Source organism: Peromyscus maniculatus, chromosome 14 (genome assembly GCF_049852395.1).
Source record: "Peromyscus maniculatus bairdii isolate BWxNUB_F1_BW_parent chromosome 14, HU_Pman_BW_mat_3.1, whole genome shotgun sequence".
NCBI lineage: Eukaryota > Metazoa > Chordata > Mammalia > Rodentia > Cricetidae > Peromyscus > Peromyscus maniculatus.
This window is the reverse complement of record NC_134865.1, coordinates 69,805,791-69,828,150: the sequence shown is the minus strand read 5'-3', so window position 1 is coordinate 69,828,150 and position 22,360 is coordinate 69,805,791. Positions and strand designations below refer to the sequence as shown.

General features: G+C 44.7%; 1 protein-coding gene across 2 annotated transcripts in view; it reads left to right on the top strand.

The window, feature by feature from the left end:
* Window positions 1-14,867: 14,867 nt before the first annotated feature.
* The window catches only part of Kcnk10 (potassium two pore domain channel subfamily K member 10), a 141,282-nt gene continuing 133,789 nt past the window's right edge, over window positions 14,868-22,360 (top strand). Inside the window, exon 1 of one of the 2 annotated variants that reach the window (XM_076551174.1) lies at window positions 14,868-15,156. Coding sequence is in view for 1 of the 2 variants with exons in the window: in XM_042261018.2 (XP_042116952.1) it covers window position 17,718 (1 nt within the window). In the remaining variant the exon portion in view is untranslated. Of the gene's footprint in view, window positions 15,157-17,408; window positions 17,719-22,360 lie in introns of those variants that run through there. The other variant, XM_042261018.2, reaches the window with a different exon arrangement.

The window sequence follows — 22,360 nt, the reverse complement described above, 5'->3', positions numbered from 1 at the left end:
TAGAAATTAATCATCACATTGTTGTTGGTTTTAGAGCCCACCAAGTAACCAAGGAGACTCTCTTCATCCCAAGAGTCTTAATTATATCTGCAAACATCCCTTTTCCAAGTTAGAAAATATTCACGGGTTCCTGGAATTAGTATCTACGCATATTTTTTAGAGGCTGCCCCTCAACACATGACAATGACATACTTCAATTTAAAGATTTGAGAACTAGTAGCTAAAGGTATTTTTGTGTTTGCAAATTTTATATTAAAGAATACTGTCAGAGTTATTCCTGATTATATCCGTGTGGATATTCACAGCTTTCTACCTTGTTGCATAAGCACATTCCACTATCATTACTTTTGAAATTTAAATCTGGTCTTTTTACCTTTTTTTCCAACCCTTATGCTCTCTTCTTCTGAAGGGACATTCTGTGATGGTTTTACTGGTCTTTCTAGCTCCTGACTTTACCTCTGTCCTGTTTTCCATGCTGAAGACAGACAGAGTAATTAAAACTGGCTAAATACAATTTCACAAATCTAATCATTGCCCCTTCCTTGCTCTGTTCTGAAACGGTGGTCCATTCCTTCCAGAATAGATACAGTCTCTCCGGGCATTGGAGCTGCAAACAGTTCATTCTCCAACCCTTTATCCACTTCCTTTCTTGTTCACAGCTTTGCAGTGCTGTGGACATCACTCTATATAAATAAAACACTGATGGCCAGTGACCAGGCAGGAAGTGTAGGCGGGACAAGGAGAGAGGAGAATTGGGGAAACAGGAAGAAGGAGGGAGAGACACTGCAGCCACCGCTAGGACAAGCAGCATGTAAAGATGCCCGGTAAGCCACAAGCGACGTGGCAAGGTATAGATTTATGGAAATGGGTTAATTTAAGCTATAAGAACAGTTAGCAGGAAGCCTTCCACGGCCATACAGTTTATAAGTAATATAAGCATCTGAGTGATTATTTTATACGTGGATTGTGGGACTGTGGGGCTTGGTGGAGCCTGGAGAGAAGCCCTCGGCTACATTACAGCCCCACTAACCTCCTGTTAGTATCTTCAAGCTGATGAAGGCATGTTTGCCACATGTAGATCCCGAAATAGTGAAAACAAGTAGTCATTATCTCTAGAATTTTGTCGATTGGGTAAATTATCATTTAATTTATTCACAATGCTGGGTATTGAGCCCAGGGCCTTGCTCATGGTGGGTAAGGCCTCTACCATTTAGTGACATCCCTAGCTCTAGCTCTAGGTGAATTTTTTTAAACTCCACTTAGGAGTGTGTGTGTGTGTGTGTGTGTAAGATCAGAATACAGCATGCTTGTGGGGGTCAGAGGACAACTTACAGGAGTCAGGTCTCTCCTTCCATTCAATTCTGGGGATTGAATTTCCATCATCAGGCTTGGCTACAGGTGCCTCTACATTCTGAGCTATCTAGCCATCCCTAAATTGTTCATTTTTTTAGACAGAAATTCTTATTCATATTGGATATATAAATTAGAAAACTGTATATACAAAATGCAAATGCCCCTAGCCTATCCTCTGAGATTGATATTTTGGTATGTATCCTCTCAGATATACGTTTATATTTTATAAATAAATGTTTGTATAAGTTAATAAGCTAATTTCCACCAACAATGAGCTGAGAATATGTTTGCATGTTATTATATATACAGCCTCATAATTTCATTTTAGGTTTCTGATATTTCCAAATTGCCTTCCTTGTACCAATCTATGTTCCCTCTAGTGGCACATGAAAATGCCTATTTCCCCATACTCTTGGAATTCTTTCTAGTCTCTGTCAATCTGAGAGAAGAGATACAGCACCCTGTGGCTTAATTTCTATTTCTTGGCTGGTAGTGAGGCTGAACTCTTTCTTCTGATGCCGCTCACCTGCAGTTCTTCAGAACTGTGTGTCATCAATTAACTTTAAAACCCTGAGCAGACCAGGCGAGGAAGCCACTCACCACCCATCGGAAAGACCCCTGCCATCACTGCCTTAGAGCTTCCTCAGTACCTTAGGGTGCCTTGTTCTCATGCAGCCTCAGAGACTTTACAGTCCCATATTTTAACTCTTGTAAAATGTGAGTCACATAACATTTCCAATGATCAGTTTTAAAAACTTGTTACTCATATATATATTTTTTTAAATACACGTTGGGGAAACAAACGAGAGAATCCAAGTTTCAAAGTGTGGCTCAGAAAATTTCATTTGTCACTATCTGGGATATATGTATGTATGTATATATATATATATATATACATATACATATATACATATATATATGTGTGTGTGTGTGTGTGTGTGTGTGTGTAACCACGTATATATAATCATTAGGTTTCATTTTGACATCCAAATAACTGGATGTATAGAATGTTCAGGAACTAGTTTTGTTACATTTATTTATATTAGAAAATAGTTCAGAGTAGAATGCCTGAAAATAGTCATCCTTTATGTCTGAACAGGCAATTTTTAATTTTGCTTTGTCTGAAAAATAAAAAAAAAGCAACCGTGTTGTGTCTGATGCAATGTGGTGCCACAAGCTTCTTTCTGAAAGAGACCACGGTTTACAGCTCAAGTCCTTTTTGCTGTCCAAGGTCCTGAAGTAGCACACCTTTTTTCCCCCCTACAATGTTAAGTATTGTTCTGAGCTTTAGAGTGGTTTTCCCCCATTGAATAGGCACTTACTATCACTCCACACACATTATGCCTTTTTATTATTATCTAATTTTAGTACAGTCAAATATGACTCAGCTGGCTGGGTAGAACAACCGTATGTATGACACAGTGGTAGATGCTTCAAGATCATCTGCCCAACCCTCTAGAGCAGAAGCCCACATCTTTCTTCCTGTATTACTTCTGTCAGATATTCAGTGACAGAGATGACTTGCCACACACATCACAGCTGACGTGTCTGGCATAATATGAATTCTAAGGAGAGGGTAAGTTCTGCCAGAGAGGCATAAGGAAGACTAGGGACAAGCTTGAAGTTGCTAATGGGCCCAGGAGGCCATATACAAGCAGGATTTGTGGGGGACGTCAAAGAATGAGGTAAACAAATGAGGGAGTGTATCATAAATATTTGCTTAATCATAAATCTGAAATAAGATGTTTCGATGACTGAAATTTATTATTTTTCTTGGTTTCCTGTGGTTTGGAAATGCTCCCCAAATTTCATGTGCTGCAGACTTATAGTAATGGCATAGGAGAGATGGGGATTTGGGGAGGTGATTGGGATGGGAGAGCTCTGTCCTTATGAATGGACAGATTCACTCATGTGTCAATGGGTTATCCAAGGAGTAACAGTTTTAAAAGTGAGCTCTTTCGGGCTGCCTTGCTGTAACTTGTTGTATTGGTCTTTTTAACCATATTCTGAGGTTTCAAAACGACCTTCATCTAAGGCCAGACAGATGCCAGAGATGTTCTGGGCTTTTTACCACCCAGAACCATGAGCTAAATAAAGATCTATGTTTTAGAAATTATTCAGCTTAGGTATTTTGTTATAGCAACAGGAAATAGGCTGAGATGCCAGGAAAAGTCTGAAGTCTCCCATTCCATAATCTCTTCTGGTGGTCAAATCTCACCATTTTCTCACCAGTAAAACTCAAAGTTTATAAAGATATTTTATCTCTGATGGACTGAAAATCTCTGTGAGTGGTAGAAGCATTATAAAGTTCTCTAATTTTCCATGGAGAAGGACCAGGGAGTGGATAAATGCATTAACTCTAAATTACTTCCCCTTGAATATAAAATTCAATAGATGAAGTCTCTGTTGTCAGCTTTTAAAATTCTATTTGCCAGAAAAATATCCTATCTCCAATGAGCTTATATTTCAAATAAAATTTTCTATCACCAAACTCAGAAAATAACAGATGATGTTTTCTCCCAGGGGTAGGGTAGAGCAAAACAAAAATCACCACAAATGTATGAGCTTCATGTTCTTCTACTAGCTGTCCTGAAAATAGTGTGTTCCCTGAGTGGCCAAAGGCAGAATAACAAATCCCCTTAGTAGTTCAGAAGTAAATTTATTATTTCCATCATTCATGGCTCTAAAGCAATAGAGGCATTGTTTTTGTATTATGTTTAAGCTTAATTTTGAAAGAGGAACATTGTTATGATGCTGCAGAGTTAAGCTATTTTGATGTTTTTCAAATAGAGAAAAACTAAGTTAGGAAACAAGAAGCTAAAAATGTTCAAAAATGACAAACACAAAAATATGTTTTCTCCCCTAAAACTAATCTCAAGTTAGTTTAAATCCATCTACAACATGAAGTAATCCATCCCTTGATCTCAAATGATCAGAATTCATCATCTGTTTCTGCTCACTGTGCCCATCAATACGCTTCATATGAATGGCTGGAGCATACAGTTGTGCAGTTTTGTGCATCATATGCAGGCACTAGACTGAGGGGTTTAGTGAGATCTGGGATTCAAATCCAGTTCTAGATAGACTGCTGTGCTTCCTAGTATCAACTTGCCCTTCCTGTGGCTCCCTCCACCCTTCATCCTCAAGGCTCTTCCTTCCTCAGAACAAAAGAGCAAAGGCACTGTCTTCAAATCAAGATGGCACCACTGTGCTCTTTCAGCCTGAATGGGGCACATTTCTCTAGTTACCATATAAACTTGCAGTAACCTTGCTTAACAGGCTAGGCTGTGAAGAATGGAGCCTTTTCCCCAAGGCTCAGGAATCATTTCCCAAGAGGAAACAGAAAGATGATGAGAACCAGCGGTTATGGATGACCTACCAAGAAATAATCTTTTCCAGATACAGCAGGGCAGTGGTACATGCTATTTCACAGTAGTTGTGATAACATGCCTAAGATGCGTGCAAGCTTAAGCTAGATGAAAATCCTGGCACTGAGCAGGAAGGTGGGCACCAAGCCCTACTCCTAGTTGAGGAGCTATTGGTAACTGATTAACTGCTGGCTGAGGGAGACTCAGTCTTCTTAGAGGTATGGCCTACTCTAGTGGAAGAACACAAATCCGAGAGTCCATGGGAAGCACAAACTGTATTTGATGGGCTTAGAGTTTAAAAAAAAAAAAAAGACACAAAGCTGGGTGGGTAGGGAGGTATTGGTGAAGGGGATAAAAATGTTCCAAATACATTATATGAGGAACTATATAAGAACTAATAAAAAAGAACTAATCAAGGAACTAATAAAAAAGAGTAGCTGTCAGATTTCAACAAGGATGCATATGTAAGTACTTGTAGGTAGTTACAGGAGTAGTAGGATCTCAAGGACATGGCACGGAGGTTGTCACTTGTTCTCAGTTTATTTTCTCCTCAGTACTTCGATTTGTTTGGTTACACCCGATCATTTAAGATTTATTGTTTAGTACCTTGCCTCATAAGTTCACCGGCTATTAAAACACAGGTACGGTACCTCAGGGATCTGAAGATTGTGTGCTTGGTTGTCAGTTCTCAAAGAGACAGAAAACACACTTTTCCCAGGAGAATGATCTAAGCAGACAGCACTTGGTGGTGGGGAGTTGGCCATCAGATGGAAAAGACCTTGCGATGGTTTCGACTGCATTACCGAGCAAGGTTGTCTCTATGACAACAACTTCTTGTGATCGGCTGTACACGGGGATAGTAGTTTGACTTAGAGACTGCAGGGTCCTGGACTTCAGTTAGTCAGCTCTGGCTTGTTTTCCAGTTCCGTGTCTAACTAACTGTGTTTACTTGGACAAGGCACTCCTTCTTCAGGCTCCGGTGTCGTCCTCAATAAATATTTATGTGCTCAGTTACACACCAGACTTTTAAATGCAATCATGCCAATAATAGTACTCATCCTCTGGGGCTGTTATGAGAAATAAATGAGGCATTCTTTAAAAGTGGTAGTTATATGCCTGGCGGAGATTCAGAAGAAACTACAGAGCAAAGACTCTTGGAGATGAGTACTTTTATCTGTAAATTTCTGTGTAGTTTGCAAAGCACTTTCATATCCATTACCTCTTTATGATAATCTTGTAGGTAGAGGCAGCCACAATATCTACTACCTCATTTTATATGTGAAGAAATAAGTTTTAGCACTTTACTTGGTTGTTTTTCTTGACTGTGAAGGGTGGTTGTTTAAAGTGTGCCTAAGTTGACAAAATACTTCATAGTCAATTACTGATTACTATTTTATAAGTAAAGGAGTTCAGGAAGAAATAGAGACATTCCAGTTTTGTTTTCTGGAGCTTATAGTGAAAATGATGTTTTCCAGAAAAGTTTATTGGGGGCTGGAGATGGAGAGCTCAGTTGGTAAAGAAAGGGCTTTGCTATGCAAATGTGAGAACCCAACCCCAATCCCTAGAACCCATGTGAAGAAGCTGGGTGTGGTGGCACACACTTATAATCCCAGTGCTCGGGAGGAGACAGGTGAGCCCCTGGGGCTTACTGATTAGCCAGTCTACTGCTACTCTATTTGGTGATGTGGTGGTTTGAATAGGAATGGCCCCCATAGACTCATGTGTTTGAATGCTTGGCCCATAGGGTGTGGCACTATCAGGAGGTGTGGCCTTGTTGGAGTAGGTATGACCTTGGAGGAAATGTGTCACTGTAGAGGCAGGCTTTGAGGTGTCATATGCTCAAGCTACATCTAGTATGGCAGTTTCCTTCTGCTGCCTGCAGATCAAGATGTAGAACTCTCACCTCCTTCTGCAGCACCATGTCTGCCTTCATACCGCCATAATAATGGCCTAAACCTCTGAAACTGTAAGTCAGCCCCAATTAAATGTTGTTTTTGTTTGTTTGTTTGTTTTAAAAGTTACTGTGGTCATGGTATCTCTTCACAGCAATAGAGTCTCTTTACAGCAATAAAAACCACTACTAAGACAGGTAAGTTCCAGGCCAATGAGAAACATAGTTTCAGAAAAGAGGGTAGATGATGCCTGAAGAATGTCACTCAATGTTGAACTCCAGCCTCTACACTCATGAGTACATGCAACTCTCCTCCCACAAAAATATGACTTGGCCATGTGATTTCATTTATTGGTAAAGGGGTGAAAAGAGTTACTGGATGCAAGGTGAATGTGCAACAATTTAACTTATGATAGATAAAAATATTGGAAGGAGGGGGCTGGAGAGATGGCTTAGTGGTTAAGAGCACTGACAGCTCTTCTAAAGGACGCGGGTTCAATTCCCAGCACCCATATGGCAGCTCACAACTGTCTGTAACTCCAATTCCAGGGGACCCTCACACAGACATACATGCAGACAAAACATCAATGCACATAAAATAAAAATAAATAAATTATTTAAAAAATGTAAAAAATATTGGAAGATACTAATGTTCTCTTTAATCCGTGTAATGGAGAACTTGAAGAGATTTAAATTGGAAGTAAAACAGCAACAGAATTTTACTTCACTGATATTTGCTATATTTTGGAAAAGCCTGTTAATGAAGATTTGGGAAGCCAGGCCTGGTGGCCAATGCCTGTTATCCTAGCTTTTTGGGGAAGTTGGCTTAGAAAGGTTGGGAGTTCAAGGTATGCTTGGGTTTCAGGTTGAGTTCTAGGTCAGCCTGTGATACTTGGTGAGTCCTTTATCTCAAAATAAGACGTAAAAACAAGGGTTGGAAAATATATTTCAGTGGGAAAGCACTTGCCTAGCAATGCAGGGCCCTAGGTTTGATACTCAGCCCTGAAAGAAGAGTTTACACATTTTTCAATACAGATATTGAAAGGTCTCGAATGCTGTGTTTGAACGTTATTTACAGGTGGAAACTAAATTAGGAAGATTTGGCAAGGGCTCCTTTCCCTGATCAGCAAACATTCAGATGATTCAACAGCAGGAGAAGAATTGTTACATTTGTTCAAGTGATTTTTTTTATTTTAGTTTTTTAGTCATTTTATGGAAAAGTTGCAATAATAAAATATATTTAAAGCTTCTATCAATTAATCACATTTTCATATATGTTTATTTATTTATTTTTCAGTTTAAAACTTTTTATTGATTCTTTGGGAATTTCAAGTCATGCACCCTAATCATACTCATTTCCCAGTCCTTCCATGTCTTCCCTCAACTGTTGTAACCTCTCCGCAAAAGAAAACAAACAAAAATCTCGATGACCCCATTGGACAACAACCTGCTCTTTTATCAGCCACAGGCTTCTCCCACACCCGTCTCCCCTCCAGTTCTGCTGTGCACACACCACTCTGCTCCTCTGACTTTCCTGCCTCTACATCACATAATTTGTTCATTATAGTGGCACTGAAAGCTGCAGTGTGTCACACAGGATACCCTTTTGCTCAAAGTTTTACTTGCAAATGTTCATTGCAATCAGTCTTTGGTTCAAGGCTGCTGGCTTCTGCTACACCATCAATACTGGACCCTCACAGTTTCCCCTCAGACATCCTTCTGTTACCCAGAGTCATGGAGATCCTGCAACTATGATTCCCTAGGACAGACCCCTTCACACCCTCTGGCAGCTCTTAGATGGAGTAGATATTGGAATATGTCCACTGCTGGCGCCACCAAGTGGTGGCCATAGAATGGGGGGGGGCAGCTCAGAAGGTCCCACAGATACCAACATGACTTTAGGTGGCAGCCCAGACCACAGACATCTTCATGGCCCTCAACAGCTGCATGGACCTTGGGCCTCATCATGGCCTCAGGTAGCTGTACCTGCCATTGACATCAACATGGCCCCCCAGGCAGCAAAGCAGGAGGACATCACCAAGTCATCAGTCTGCAGTATAGACAGCTTACATCCACATACATCTCAGGCTTCATCATGGCTTGAAGCCACACCATGGACCACAGACACCAACATGGCCTCCTGTGGCAATATGGACCATGATGGTCCTTCTAGGAGATCCACTCCAGAGAGTGACTCTTTCCTCATCTCAGGCCTCAGTTGTTGCCCAGAGCCAGGGAGATCCCACGAAGGGGCAACTTTTTCCTGGACTGAGTCTGCATCTGCATAAGCTCCAGGCTGCTGCACAACTGCCTGTTCACCCTGCTGGGCAGTGACAGCATGTCGACTTCAGCTTTCTCTCTCCCTTTTCACCTCCACTACATCTCCAGTTCTGTTTATCTCTGTAGGTTCATCATAGTAGCATCTGCTGCCCTGCACCTCACAGCAGCCACAGCCTGGGTGCTGCTGCCCCTTGTTCCAGTAATTTTGAACTAAGCAAGTGTGGTACTTTGAATGCAATTGGCCCCCATAAGCTCATAGGGAGTGGTGATATTAGGAAGTGTGGCCTTAGTGAAGTAGGTGTGACCTTGTTGGATTAAGTATGTGGGGGTGAGCATTGAGGTCTCCTATGCTCAAGCTATGTCTAACTTGGACTGCTATGCTATGGGATGGTCTGTATGTCAAATTACTCTGATTGGTCAATAAATAAAACACTGATTGGCCAGTGGCTAGGCAGGAAGTATAGGCAGGACTAACAGAGAGGAGAAATAAAGGACAGGAAGGCGGAAGGAGTCACTGCCAGCCACCACCATGACAAGCAGCATGCGAAGACGCCAGTAAACCATGAGCCACATGGCAAGGTATAGATTTATGGAAATGGATTAATTTGAGCTATAAGAACAGTTAGCAAGAAGCCTGCCACAGCCATACAGTTTGTAAGCAATTTAAGTCTCTGTGTTTACTTGGTTGGGTCTGAGCGGCTGTGGGACTGGCGGGTGACAGAGATTTGTCCTGACTGTGGGCAAGGCAGGAAAACTCTAGCTACACTACTACCTGTTGCCTGCAGGTCAAGATATTAGGACTCTCAGCTCCTTCTCCAGCACCATGTCTGCTTGCATGCCACCATGTCACACCACGGTGATAATGAACTAAACCACTGAAAATGTAAGCTACCCCAATTAAATGTTCTGCAGTGGAACAACCCCTCTGAATGCTGTGAATATGTTTTTTTTTTTTTTTACCATTGATTAATAAAGAAGCTGCTTTGGCCTATAGCAAGGCAGGATAGAGCCAGGAGGGAAATCCAAGACACAGAGATACAGGAAGAAGAAGGGTGGAGTTGGGAGAGATGCCCGTGAGCCACTGGAGCAACAAGATGTACTAGAGAACAGGTAATGCCACAAAGACACGTGGCAAAATATAGATAAATAGAAATGGGTTAATTTAAGTTGTAAGAGCTAGTTAGTAATAAGCCTGAGCAATAGGCCAAATGGTTTGTAATTAATATTGAGCCTCTGAGTGATTATTTTAAAAGCAGCTGCAGGACCAGGTGGAACAAAAAAGCCTCTGTTTACAATTTTCTTCCTTTTTAGCAGTTGCTATGGTCATGGTGTCTCTTCACAACAGTAGAAACCCTAACTAAGATGGCAAGTATTAGCTTTAAAAGCAGCAAAAATGATACAAATATTTCTCATTCTTCCCACTAGAGCATTGGTTTTCAAACTTCCAAGTGCTAGTGGTTCTCAACCTTCCTAATGCTGCAACCCTTTAATACAGTTCCTCATGTTGTGGTGACCCCCAACCATAAAATTATTTTATTGCTACCTTATAACTATACTTTTACAACTGTTAATGAATCATAATGTAAATATATGGTATGCAGGATATCTGATATATGACTCTTTAAAGGGGTCACAACCCACAGGTTGAGAACTGCTGCACTAGAGGCTGAGGCTACATCCCACTTGCTACTGGGGAGATCTTTTCTATTTGTCAGACTGTGTCATTGGTTTATGGAAGAAGAATCTGCCTGCATCTCTAGACAGTAAATCCCTATAAAGGATTTTCAATTCCTCCAAGCTTAAAGACTCTGGGAATAAGATTTGCCCACATATAAACAAGAATTGAAAACTTGCCTTCTTCAAGTTTTAGTTCAAATACAAATCTGTTTTAGTATGACATGAAAATCAGCCTATTTTTATACTATGTGACCTTGCTAAAGCTCTTATTTTTAAATTCAATAAATGTCAGCCATGCCTGTCATCTCGGAGTACACGTGTGAAAATACTCATCATTGAAACTCGGCTTTTGGGGGATAAGAAACAAAGACAACCTCTGTGACTAAGGAGGGGAGAAACTTGGCAAGAAGACATATAGTCATCTTCTGAGACTATTGTTATGGTAGAGGTTGGAGCAGGGTGTGTGTGTCTCAGAAAGTACTAAGTCATTCTAACTACTATCTGATCTGGAAATGCATTTTTCTCTTTCATATAGTGTGACGTTTAACCTTAGCAGAAAGAAAATGAATTTGGCCTCTTTTATTTTTATTTTTTTGTTTTTTGGTGGGGGCTCTTTTAAAGAACCATTTTAAAGAACCACTGGGGTTGGAGAGATGGCTCTGTGGTTAAGATCATTTACTGCTTTTGCCGAGGACCCAGGTTCAGCTCCTAGTACCCACATGGCATCTCACAAGCAGTGTGTGATTCCAGTTCCAGGGCATCTGATCTGCTCCATGGCACTGCACCCATGTAGTTCACAAAAACATATGCAGACAATACACCCATACTCATACAATGAAAAGAAATCTTTAGCAAAAAAAAAAATTTAAGAACCTTGTCGGGGGTGGTGGCGCACGTCTTTAATCCCAGCACTCAGGAGGCAGAGCCAGGTGGACCTCTGTGAGTTCGAGGCCAGCCTGGTTTATAGAGTGAGTTCCAGGGAAGGCGCAAAGCTACACAGAGAAACCCTGTCTTGAAAATCAAAAAACAAAAAACAAAATATTAAGAACCTTAAATATCGTGCTGGGCATGGTGGCTCATGCCTGTTACCTCAGCACTGAGTAGATTGAGTCAGGAAGATTGCCATGAGTTTGAGGCCAATCTGGGCTACACAGTGAATTTCAGGCAACCCCAGGCTACCAAATAAGATACTTTCTCAAAGCAAATTAAAAAAACAACAACAAAAAGAGAAAACCCTCAAACAAACAAACAAAGAAACAAACAAAACTTAAAAACAATTGGTACTAAAAAGTGAAGAAATGATTCTAGAATATGGTCCTATCAAATATTAGTCTTTTTTTTTTTTTTTAATCTGTAGGTTCTGCGGGCAGTGATCGAACCAGCTTAGAGCGTATTTGAAAAACTGCATCTGTTCTGAGCATGCACACACTCCCGCTTGTTGTCACTCCTTAAACAACACAGTCTAACAACTGCTCCGATAGCACCTACATTGTATTAGGTTTGTAAGTTTAGATGGTTTAAAGTCGAAGAGAGAGGGGCTGGAGAGATGGCTTGTTTGTTAAGAGATCTTACTATTATCATCCCAGAGGACCAGAGTTCAGTACTCATCACTCACACCAGGAAGCTCATAAAGTCCTGTAACTCTACCTTTCAGGGAACCGAAGGCCTCTTTTGGCATCTTAGGGGATGAACTCTCACACATCATACACGGAACACAGACATACAGACACATACAAATAATTAAAAATTAGCCTTAAAAGGATAAAGTAGTAGAGGATGAGTACAGCTTTCATGCAATTGCTCTGGCATTTTACACGAGATTTGAACATTCTCGGAGTTTGGTATCCATGGGGGTCCTGGAACCAATCCCCAGTGGATATCAAAGAATATGTAGGCACGGTGACAAAATGAAGTCATTGATTACATTCCGCTTGTTTTAGTCCATTTGAACCACTGTAATAAAATGTTTTGTATTGGGTGATTTTCAAATAGAAATTATTTCTGCAGTTCCACAGGCTGAGAAGTCAAGACCAAGATGCCAGCAAGTTTGATAGTTGGCAAGTGCTTGTCTATGCTTCCAGGATGGCATCTTCTTACTGCATTCTCATGTGGCTGAAGGGTAAGAATTCCCTACCTGGTACCTGCAAACCCTTTTGTAAAGGGGTCTAACCCTATTCAGGAAGATGGAGCTCTCCTATATTAATTAACCTCCAAAGGCCTCACTTCTTAATATCATTACATTAGGAAGTATGTTTTAACATTTTTGGAGGGGTTTGATAGTATTGATTTTTAAAAAAAACGTGCATGTGCTCTCTCTCTCTCTCTCTCTCTCTCTCTCTCTGTGTGTGTGTGTGTGTGTAAATGTGTGTGTGTGTGTGTGTGTGTGTGTGTGTAGAGAGGTCAGAAGGCAACTTCTAGTGAGTCTTGGCCCTCACCTTTGACCTTGCTTGAAATATAGTCTTTTTGTCTCATCAAACAAGCTAGCTGGCTTGAGAGCATCAAGGAGTTGCGTGTTTCTACTTCCTCTACAGAGCAAGGACTGGGATTACAGGTGTGTGCTACCAGCTTTGACTTTGTGTGGGGTCTATGGATCTGAATGCAGGTCCTCAGGCCTATTCTTCACCCACTGAACTACCTCCCAGACCCCCACAGCACTATTTTTTTAACCAAACAGCTACGATATTTGATGTTTTCTTTTCCTCCTCCTTCTCCTACTCCTCGTCCTCCTCCATCTTTTCTTCTTTTGGTTTGTTGTACTAAGGATTGAACCTATGGCCCTATGCATGCTAGGCTGGTGCGCACTACTGAGTTATATCCCTTTTACAATTATTTTATTTTGTAACACAGTCTCTCTAAGTTATCCAGGTTGGCACTGAACTACCTCTGTAGCTCAGGCAAGCCTTGAACTTGAGCTCCTTCTCCCTCAGCCTCCCAAGTAACTGAGATTACAGTCTTGACTGAAAATTTTCAAAATAAAAAGCCGAGGGAAAACATTAATTCCAGCTCAAACTCTTAGCAAGCAAAACAAAACAAAACAAACCTTAGGCTTATGTTGTGGTAATGTCCCAGAGAAAGGTAGTTACTGTAACATGAGAAGCGGGATTATGACTTACTCATTTTGTTTAGGATGTTTGGTGTAATGCCCAATGGGAGCTTAAACACTATTCTCCCATAACTAAGATTTAAAGAAGAGAGCTCTTACAAGGGGGAGGCTACTGTGCCTGGTTATGACTTATCTCTGTCAGACTGAAGCTTTAATAACAACATCGTGGGAGCTCATATTATGCTATCTTTGTTAATTCCCAACCAGAGCTTTGAGTCATCAAAATAATTCTGCAGGATGTGTGCACACAGTTTGGTACTGGGCAGTGCAGATCCATGTTTCCAGGGAAATCTGACACCCTTTGCCCTTTTGTTGAGGATGTGTCTCTGACTTTTCCATGCCAAAACACAGCCCAAGATTAGAGCAACATATATTTAAGGGTAGGTTTTTCCACATGGTGCTTGGGACCTGAAACGTAAGAGTGATAGAATACTGAGAACTATGTGGAGACACTGCCTTGGAAAAGAAAACAGTTCCAGTAGAAATTTGTTAGGGCCAGTGGATAACCCTTTCCTTTCCCTAATGAATGGGTGTATTCGTGTGTGTGTGTGTGTGTGTGTGTGTGTGTGTGTGTGTGTGTGTGTGCATGTCCAGGTGATATCTTCATAAAACGACTTGCAAATCAGGGTTCAAATCTTTCGAAAAGAGGACCTCCAGCTGTCAGTCTCTCATGTATTGAAGAAGTGAAGCACAGGGATTTCTTCTGTGTTTGGGGGAGGAATGACGAAACCCAAGGGAAACAATTCTAGGTTGGCACATGAACCCATTCTTAGGAATTTAAAGTAGATTTTTATTAGAACTAAGCCCCTCCCTTTAGCTAAGCAGAATCCCCCAAGGTGCTTTATTGTCGCCGGCGATTCACCGTCCCAGGAAATTTTGGTGCCTCACCTCCGAGTAGAGTAGAATCCAACTATTCTCTGGCTGAGCAATTTGCCCCACGCAGCTAGCTCCGCCCCCCCGGCCCCCCCCCCCCCCCCCGCCCCGGGTCACACTGTGTCAGCCCAGGCTGTGACCTGGGAGATGCATAAGGGCTTGCCAACTCAGGCAAACTTCGTTACCAGAGATGACTGAGATTTTGGGGTTTCCCCAGCCATCCCACGCCCGGGCCACGCAGCTAGCCTCAAAGAGTGCGGCAACTCTACTCTGAACTGCAGGGGCAACTCTACTCTGAACTGCAGGGGCAACTCTGAACTGCAGGGACAGGGACAGGGCGGAGAATCCAAAGCGCCCTGGATGCCGCTGCTGCCAGCCCCAGGCTCCTGACTGGGGGGACGGCGAGGAGCGCAGGGCGATTTTTCGCCAGATGCCTTGTTTTCCTGCGGCAGAAACCCGAGGCGGGCTCCGGCTCTTTCCACCAGACCTAACTGGCCCGCAGCGATAGCCATGGAAGTTGCTGTGGTGCAGAGAGAGACCCAAGCACTCGGCGCTGCTTTTTTGGTGGACGTTTTTTCCCTACATAGGTCACTTCTTTCTCCCTCCTTTGGGTAAGTGGAATCAGTCTGCAAATAACGAGCCAACGGGTAAGAATTGACAGTGATGGAAGCAGGGGTGGGGGTGGGGGAGAGGAGCACAAAGGGTTAATGTGCTAAGCAGGTTTTTTTTTTTTTTTTTTTTTTTTTTTTTGAGGAGGGTGGTCTTGCACCTCAGTTTTGGGAGAATTGCATTTAATTTCACGTGCATTGCAGGGAAGATACTGGGATTTCTTTATTTTTGTTCGACCCCCCCCCCCGCGTCCCCCCTCCCGTAATAAACTTATCTTTGGACACATCCTGAAGGGAAATAGAAAGGGGACAAGAGAATGCCCCAGAGGTGAGTGGCCAGCGAAAGAGGGAAGGAATGCAGTGATTCAGTAGAGAGATATTCCTCTAAGCCAGTGACCAGAGCAAGACTTTAACCCAACCAGCAGCAATATACTCATTTGGTTCCCCAGGCCAGCAGGGTCTGCCCCAAGTATCTCAGCCTCCCCATAACTATCCTGATGTTCTTGGGGTGGGGAGGTCCTTCATTACCTAGAGGTCAAAATCACGTCTAAAGAAGACCTGCAACTTTGTACACAAGTGATACTCTGTGTTTGTTGATTGGCTGAAAGCTAACGCATTGGAAGATTGCAGTTTGTTCCACAAAACCGTACTTTGGGCAGTGTTAGGAATCCTCAATGTTGAACCCTGAACGCAAGGGTAGTCCAGTTCATTCTGCAAAGGGGAAGAGGCTGGAGTGTCAGATAGTCCAACATTTGAATCATTACTCAAAAGAACCCATCTGCTCAGACTCATGGTCCTGGGCCCCAAGGTTTTGGTATAGAAACTATGGGTCTTTGGGTCAGATACACTTGGGGTTTTGATCTCCCCTCTGTGACCTTGGGAGTGTTTCTTTATCCTCCTGAGCAGAAATATTCTCCTCTGTAAAGAAGAGGTCAGGGAAGGCATCCTCGGAGAGATGGAGGAAGCTAACAGAGGAGGGGATGAGAGAAGGTGTACTTGTCGGTTGATCCTCACTGACTCCCATGGAGATGCAGGATGAGAGGGCAGAGTGAGGCTTGAAAGGGCTTCCGAGACCCCCCTTTCCCTTTTGGAGGCTTGGGTAAGGAATTCCTACTCATACCGGAGTCTCTGGGGCTCACAAACTGGGGGATGCAGAAATTGAATTTGCCTTATTTTCAAGCCTGGTTGGTCCTCACAGTCTAAGGAGAGGAAAGTGTGGAAACAGCCCAGAGGAGGCAGCTCTGATGCACCTGGGGAAGCCATCCAAAGGGCCTAGGAGGCGGAGCAGCACCCCACCGTGGTGGTGGTGCCAGCTTTCCTTGAAGCGGTCTGCAGAGAACTCGAGGCTCGTGACAAAGCACTTCCCAACCTTTGCCACAGTGGGTCTCCATAGAGCTTATCCTTGGGCTTAAAGACCTAGATGTATGTGTGTAGCGGGGTGGGGAGTGGGGGGGGGGTGGGGAGTGGGAGCGGGGGCGGACGTGGGGAGGGGAGGGAGGATGAGATGACCCAGGCCTTTCCTGATCCTCAAGGTACCTTGAGTGCCAGGCTGTTGTATGGTTTTAGGACCACAGCTGGCTGACTCGGGAACAGGAGAGTTACCACTTTCTCTTCAGCAATCAACCCGACCTTCTGACGCTAGTTCTATGAAGGAAAGGTCCACTTCAGTCTTACTCTTTGTCAGGTGGCCAGCACCTGGCACAGTAATGGTACACAGAAGGGCTTGGAGAATGGACTTAGGTAATCTTACAGACAAAGGTAGTACTGAGTTGAACTTCCTATGGAACACCACAGTGTGCTAATCATACCTTCCTTTAGCAAACATTTTTTTTTTTTTGAGCATCTATTATGTGCAAGACTCTGTTGTTAGGTATCCTGGGGAACTTGTAAGCAGAATTCATGTTGATACTTGGGTGGCTCTTTCAAGAGCACCCCAGCACCCTTGGCCTTTTCTGGAGACTTAGCCCCGTGGGGGTGGGGCGTCGCCCTAACTCTCTGAGAACACGGCTGAGGTCTTCTTGCACTCACCATTGGTGCAGTTTCTCAAGGGCTCCCTGGGCCACCTCTTTAGCTTCTCAGAGTCGCCAAGCCTTAGCAACTCGACTTTCCTCCAGGGCCTCGGTGCCTCTCCCCGACCCATCTCCCTAGCCTCCAAGCATGAGCCCCAGTCCGGCTACAGGTAGCTGGGGAGGGGACCAAGCTGTGTCTGGGGAACTAGGTGCGGTGAGATCGCAGTGGTGAGATACCAAGCGGTCCCAGAACAAAAGGCTCATGGCTGGTACTAGCCTCCTCAACTCAGGAGCGGAGTGGGGACATGGGTTCGGGACTCAGGCCAGAGGACCACGCTGGGAAGCAGGGAGTGGAGTACCAAAAATGAACTGACAGAAGAGAGAGAGAGAGAGAGAGCAGGCACCCGGGGTGGAAGCGGTAAAAGGAGGTCACCCCCCCAGGCCGAGGTCTGCGGTGGGGCCGCGGTAGGCCCTTTCCTCCGCCTCCTGCAGAGCCTTCCAGGCAGCCAAGCGTGTCTCCGGCTGCAACTCCACCGAGCACGCTGTGGCCGCGCCAGTAAGTAGCAGCCGCGCCCTCCGCTCGCTGTCGCTGCGCAGCCCGGGGGAGGACAGGTCTGCCACCACCCAGCGTCCAGACCCGGTGTCGGGATCCACACGCGCCCCGCGTTCTCCCGCAGTGGCGCGGCACCCGCAGAGCGCCAACGGGGAGGGGAGGGTCGGCTTAGCCGCTAGCTCCCCCGGGCGCCGCACCACCCTTCCGTCCAATGGCTTTCAGCGGGTGGGGAGTGGGGGGCGTCGCCCGGGGGCGAGGAGCCGCGGCTGGGGTGGGGCGAGTGTTCTGTGATCAGCCGAGCGAGGCTGATGTGCCCGCCCGAGCGCGCGGCCGGGTGTGTGCGCGCCTGTGTGTGTATGTGTATGTGTATGCGTGTGTGTGTGAGCGAGAGAGGGGTTACGAACACGCCTTTGGGGACCCGAGGGACTCTGCGGTGGGCTTCTCTCCGGCGTCGGCCCTGCGGCTGCTCAGCTTTGCATCTGCCTACCGCGCTTCTGCAGAAGCAACCCCGCTCTTTCATCCTCTCGGAACCACCCTCAGCATCCGATCTTACTTTTTCTTTCACCCACGAGGGTAGCAGCTGGCCACCTCCTTAACCGGTGCAAACACCCAAGCCAGCGCTCAGTGCTCTCCTCAGCTAGTATTTTCCCCGCTTGTCTTTCCTTGGGGCTCCCCACGAGCCCCTCCAATGCTCCTCCACTTTTACAAATTGTTCTGTTGGTCTGTTTAACCGAAGAGTTGTAAATCTTGAAGACTTTATTATTATTATTATTTTGATTCTTTTCATTTCATCCCCTTGTGGGCAACGGAGCAATGAAATTTCCAATCGAGACGCCAAGAAAGCAGGTGAACTGGGATCCTAAAGGTTGGTATTGCCGACTTCGGGCCACCCTGGCTCTCCTCCACCTGCAGGTCCCTCACTGGCAGGAGTGGATGAGCTTGCTCCCGGCAGCAGCACGCGTCCTGAGGCTGGGAAATGCGCCTGGCAACTGCAGCGTGGGTGGGAGGAGGGCGGAGGCAGCGTGGGTTCGGAGCCCAGATCGCGCCTGTCAAGATCACATAATCGTTGTCCCTCTAGGATGGTTTCACAGTCTATTTAAAGATATACCAAGCTGGCTGTTTGTTTTGAAATCTCACCAAGTGTTGGTATTTGCTTTGGACTTTGTGAGTGTGCCTCTGTGTGTGTGTGTGTGTGTGTGTGTGTGTGTCCTTTGTTTCTGGTGATCTTTGTCTCTCTGGCAGATGGGTGGGGTGCCTCTCACTGGACCTGGAGCTGCACCGCACGGCCCTGAGTGTCCTCAGGGGGACAGGTTTCTTGGCAGCATCTGAGGCTGCGATCTGCAGCAGCAGTCCCCGGGGTAGCCCTTCTCTCGTAGGACGCGTAGAATAATGGAGCCCACGGGGCCTCCAGCGTCTTTCCTCTGTCTTATTACTAACCGTGCCCGCTAGTTTGGCTCAGGTTGTGGAAAGGGTGTGGGGGAGTGGTTTTCCTCGACAGACAATGGTGGGTCTGGGAAGGTCTCACGGAGTGACCTACAGTGTGTGCCCCCACACACAATGCTGTGGTATACTTTTAGGAATGTGGGGGTCACTTTCCCTTCCTGTAAAAGGGATTAAGACCGGAGTGTGGGTGCACCACACCCCTGGCCTTGGCTACTGCCTCTGATGTTAATGTACAGATATTATGGCTCTTAGTGGCCAATATGGGAACAGAAGTTGAAACCGTGTGTCCAGTCACCCCTTCGCTCATATATAGGTTGAACTGGGGTAGGCAGTGCTTGAGTGGGTCTTGGGGTTAACATTTTGTGTGTGTGTTTAAATTCTTTTTTTTTTTTTTTAAAGAATATGCTATTTACTTTGACAGTTTCATACAATGCATCTTGATCATATCTAATTCCCACTCAGTTCCTCCGTTTAAATTTCTTTATGAGTACGTTTCATCTCTTCCCCAGACTGGAACCAGGAAAGCAAGTTATTTGTGGAGTGAATGTTTTATGAATTGACTACCTGACAAGCAAGTGAAGATGCATTGCCCTTCATTTTGCAAACATCTTCACTGGGTGAAACACCAGCCTTCCGTTTGGTCTCCATATCTCTGGAAATAAGAAGTGCGATTTGGCTTTTACTTTTAATCCTTGCAGGACATATTTATTTGTCAAATGCATGCTTCCCATCAGGCACAGTCCTGGCCCTGGGAATATAGTCAGAACAGGACAGGCAAAATATGTGTCTTCTTGGAATTTACAGTGTGGGTGTCAGGTCAAAATTAGTCACTGCAGGGAGGAGTTAGTAGTTGAATGTGTAGCATGTTCTGTAAGCACCACGGGGCTTTAAAAAAGTCTGATAGAAAAGATTGAAGCTAGGTGTGGTGGTTCATGCCCGTAATGCCAGTGGAGCCAGGATTTCCAATAGTTTGAAGTGAACATGAGGTTATACAGCAAGTTCCAGGCCAACCTGGGCTTCTATCCTGTCTGAAACAAAACAAAGCAGATTGACAAAGGCCGAGGGAGGGGATGCTCAGGAGGTTTTTGTGAGGTAATGACACCTGTACTGAACTGACATCTAGAGAGGGGTTAGCTGGCTGGTGAGATGGGGATCTGCCTTCTGTAGAGGGAAGTGCAGTGCAAAGGTCTCAGAGCAGGAGGAACATTTGATGAGCTGGGAGTAGTGTCCCATGCTGGGAGGGGAGAGAAAGTAAGAAAGAGGTGCTGTGGGGTGTGGCTAGGGAAATCTATAGGCTCTGGCCCCAAAGCCCTGGTGGTGGTGGTGATAGAGCTATGTTTGGGATCCAGGAAGAGGGGTCTTTATTTTAAGTCCCGAATAGTTTTAGCTGGAGTCACGTGATCTGAGCTACCATTGCCATGTGATGGGACTGTGGGGACCAGATACAATGGTGCACTAAAAAGCCGTGGTGACCTAAAATCAACAGGATTTGTGGAAAAAGCACCCAGGTGGGACTTCCAAAGGACTGGGATGCACCTGGGGCAGGCCTGGTGTGGAGAAAGGAGTACACACATTCTAGGGTGAGATGTCCCCAGGGGGGCAGGCAGTTGACTGGGGAGGGGTAGGTAGATAGCTTCTGGAATTCTAGTAGAAGGGGCATTGAGGGACTGTCTTTCTGATGCTGGCTTCGGCTTTGAAAACTTATTTCTGTAATAGCCTCTTGTGTCCCAGGGACCAGTACTTCACACAAATTTCCCGTATTTTACAGCCCAATACGGAGAGGAAAAGCATACAAGTAGCTTCTACAGTTACAACCACGACTGCTAAAAATAAACACCTCAACAAAAATAACAGCATTTCCTGAGCCAGCACAGCAAGACAGGTGCTTCATGTCCATTATTTCATTCAGTTATTCTCACAATTCTTTTTTTTTTAATTAAAAATTTAGTTACCATATGAAGAAAGGGTTTCACAATGGCCTCTTCATTCATATACATCATTATACTTTGTTGATATTCATATCTCCCACCTCAGTTATCAACCCCAGCCCTCCTCCCTCCCTCTTGCTGGTTTGCTTTCATTATTAAAAAAATTCTCTATTTTGTTTTATGTGTATGGGTGTTTTGCCTGTGTATATCTGTGTACCACATGCACATAGTGTCCATGGAGGCCAGAAGTAGGTATCAGATGCCTCTTGGAACTAGAGTAACGGATGCTTATCCAGTTGCCGTGTGGGTGCTGGGAGCTAAGCCCAGGTACTCTGGAAGAGTACAGTCTCCAGGCTTCATGTGTACAGTTCTTATTTGATGGTGTGTTACCGTCCCATTTGGCCTTTGCTTGTCGCTGGGACACTGTGAAGCTGCCTTCCCCTGAAGTGACCTGGTTCACACCTTTTGTTTCTGAAGGTAGGTGACCAGAGTCTGCCTAAGAGGCAGGAGGAAAGTGGGTGTGTCTTAGAATTATGTGCCAGACATGGGTCAAATACTTTACATATATTAATTTCCTTAATGTTGACAAACAGCTTAGGAGGAAAGTATTATCCTGCTTTTTAAAATGAGAGAACCGAGGAATAGAGAGGTCAAGTACCTTGCTCAGAGTTGCGTAGCTAGTCAGTGGTGGGACTGGACTAGAGTCTGGGCTCTTAAGCATTCTTCTAGCCCATGTCTCATAAACTTTTGGGACATCTGACTCTTGCCTGGGGAGTCTTCCATCACTCGGGGGCTGTGAGAACTTATTGGGAGGAGGAAAAAGAGAAGGAAGAGAATGAAGAGAGAGAAGGATTAGAAGAGGAGGGGGGGATGCATCCAAAGTCACCAGAATCATTTACTGGTGCTGTCCTGCCTAACTGGAATTTGCTTGTAGCCAGAAGTTTCTCAGGTCCTGCCCGGCCCCATGTCGAGATGAATCACTTCCACCCATGTCCCACAGCCACTTGGTCCCAAGTAAACACACAGAGGCTTATATTATTTACAAACTGTATGGCCTATGGGTCAGGCTTCTTGTTAGCTAGCTCTTATAACTTAACCCGTTTCTATTCATCTATATGTTGCCACACGGCCATGGTGTTACTGGTCTTCTGGCATCTTGTTGCTCTTTGGGAGACAACAGCAGCTGGTGTCTCCCCCACTCTCCTTTCTCCTCTCCCTATCTCTCTTGGATTTTCCTGCCTGGCTCCATCCTGCCCTACCATAGGCCAATGCAG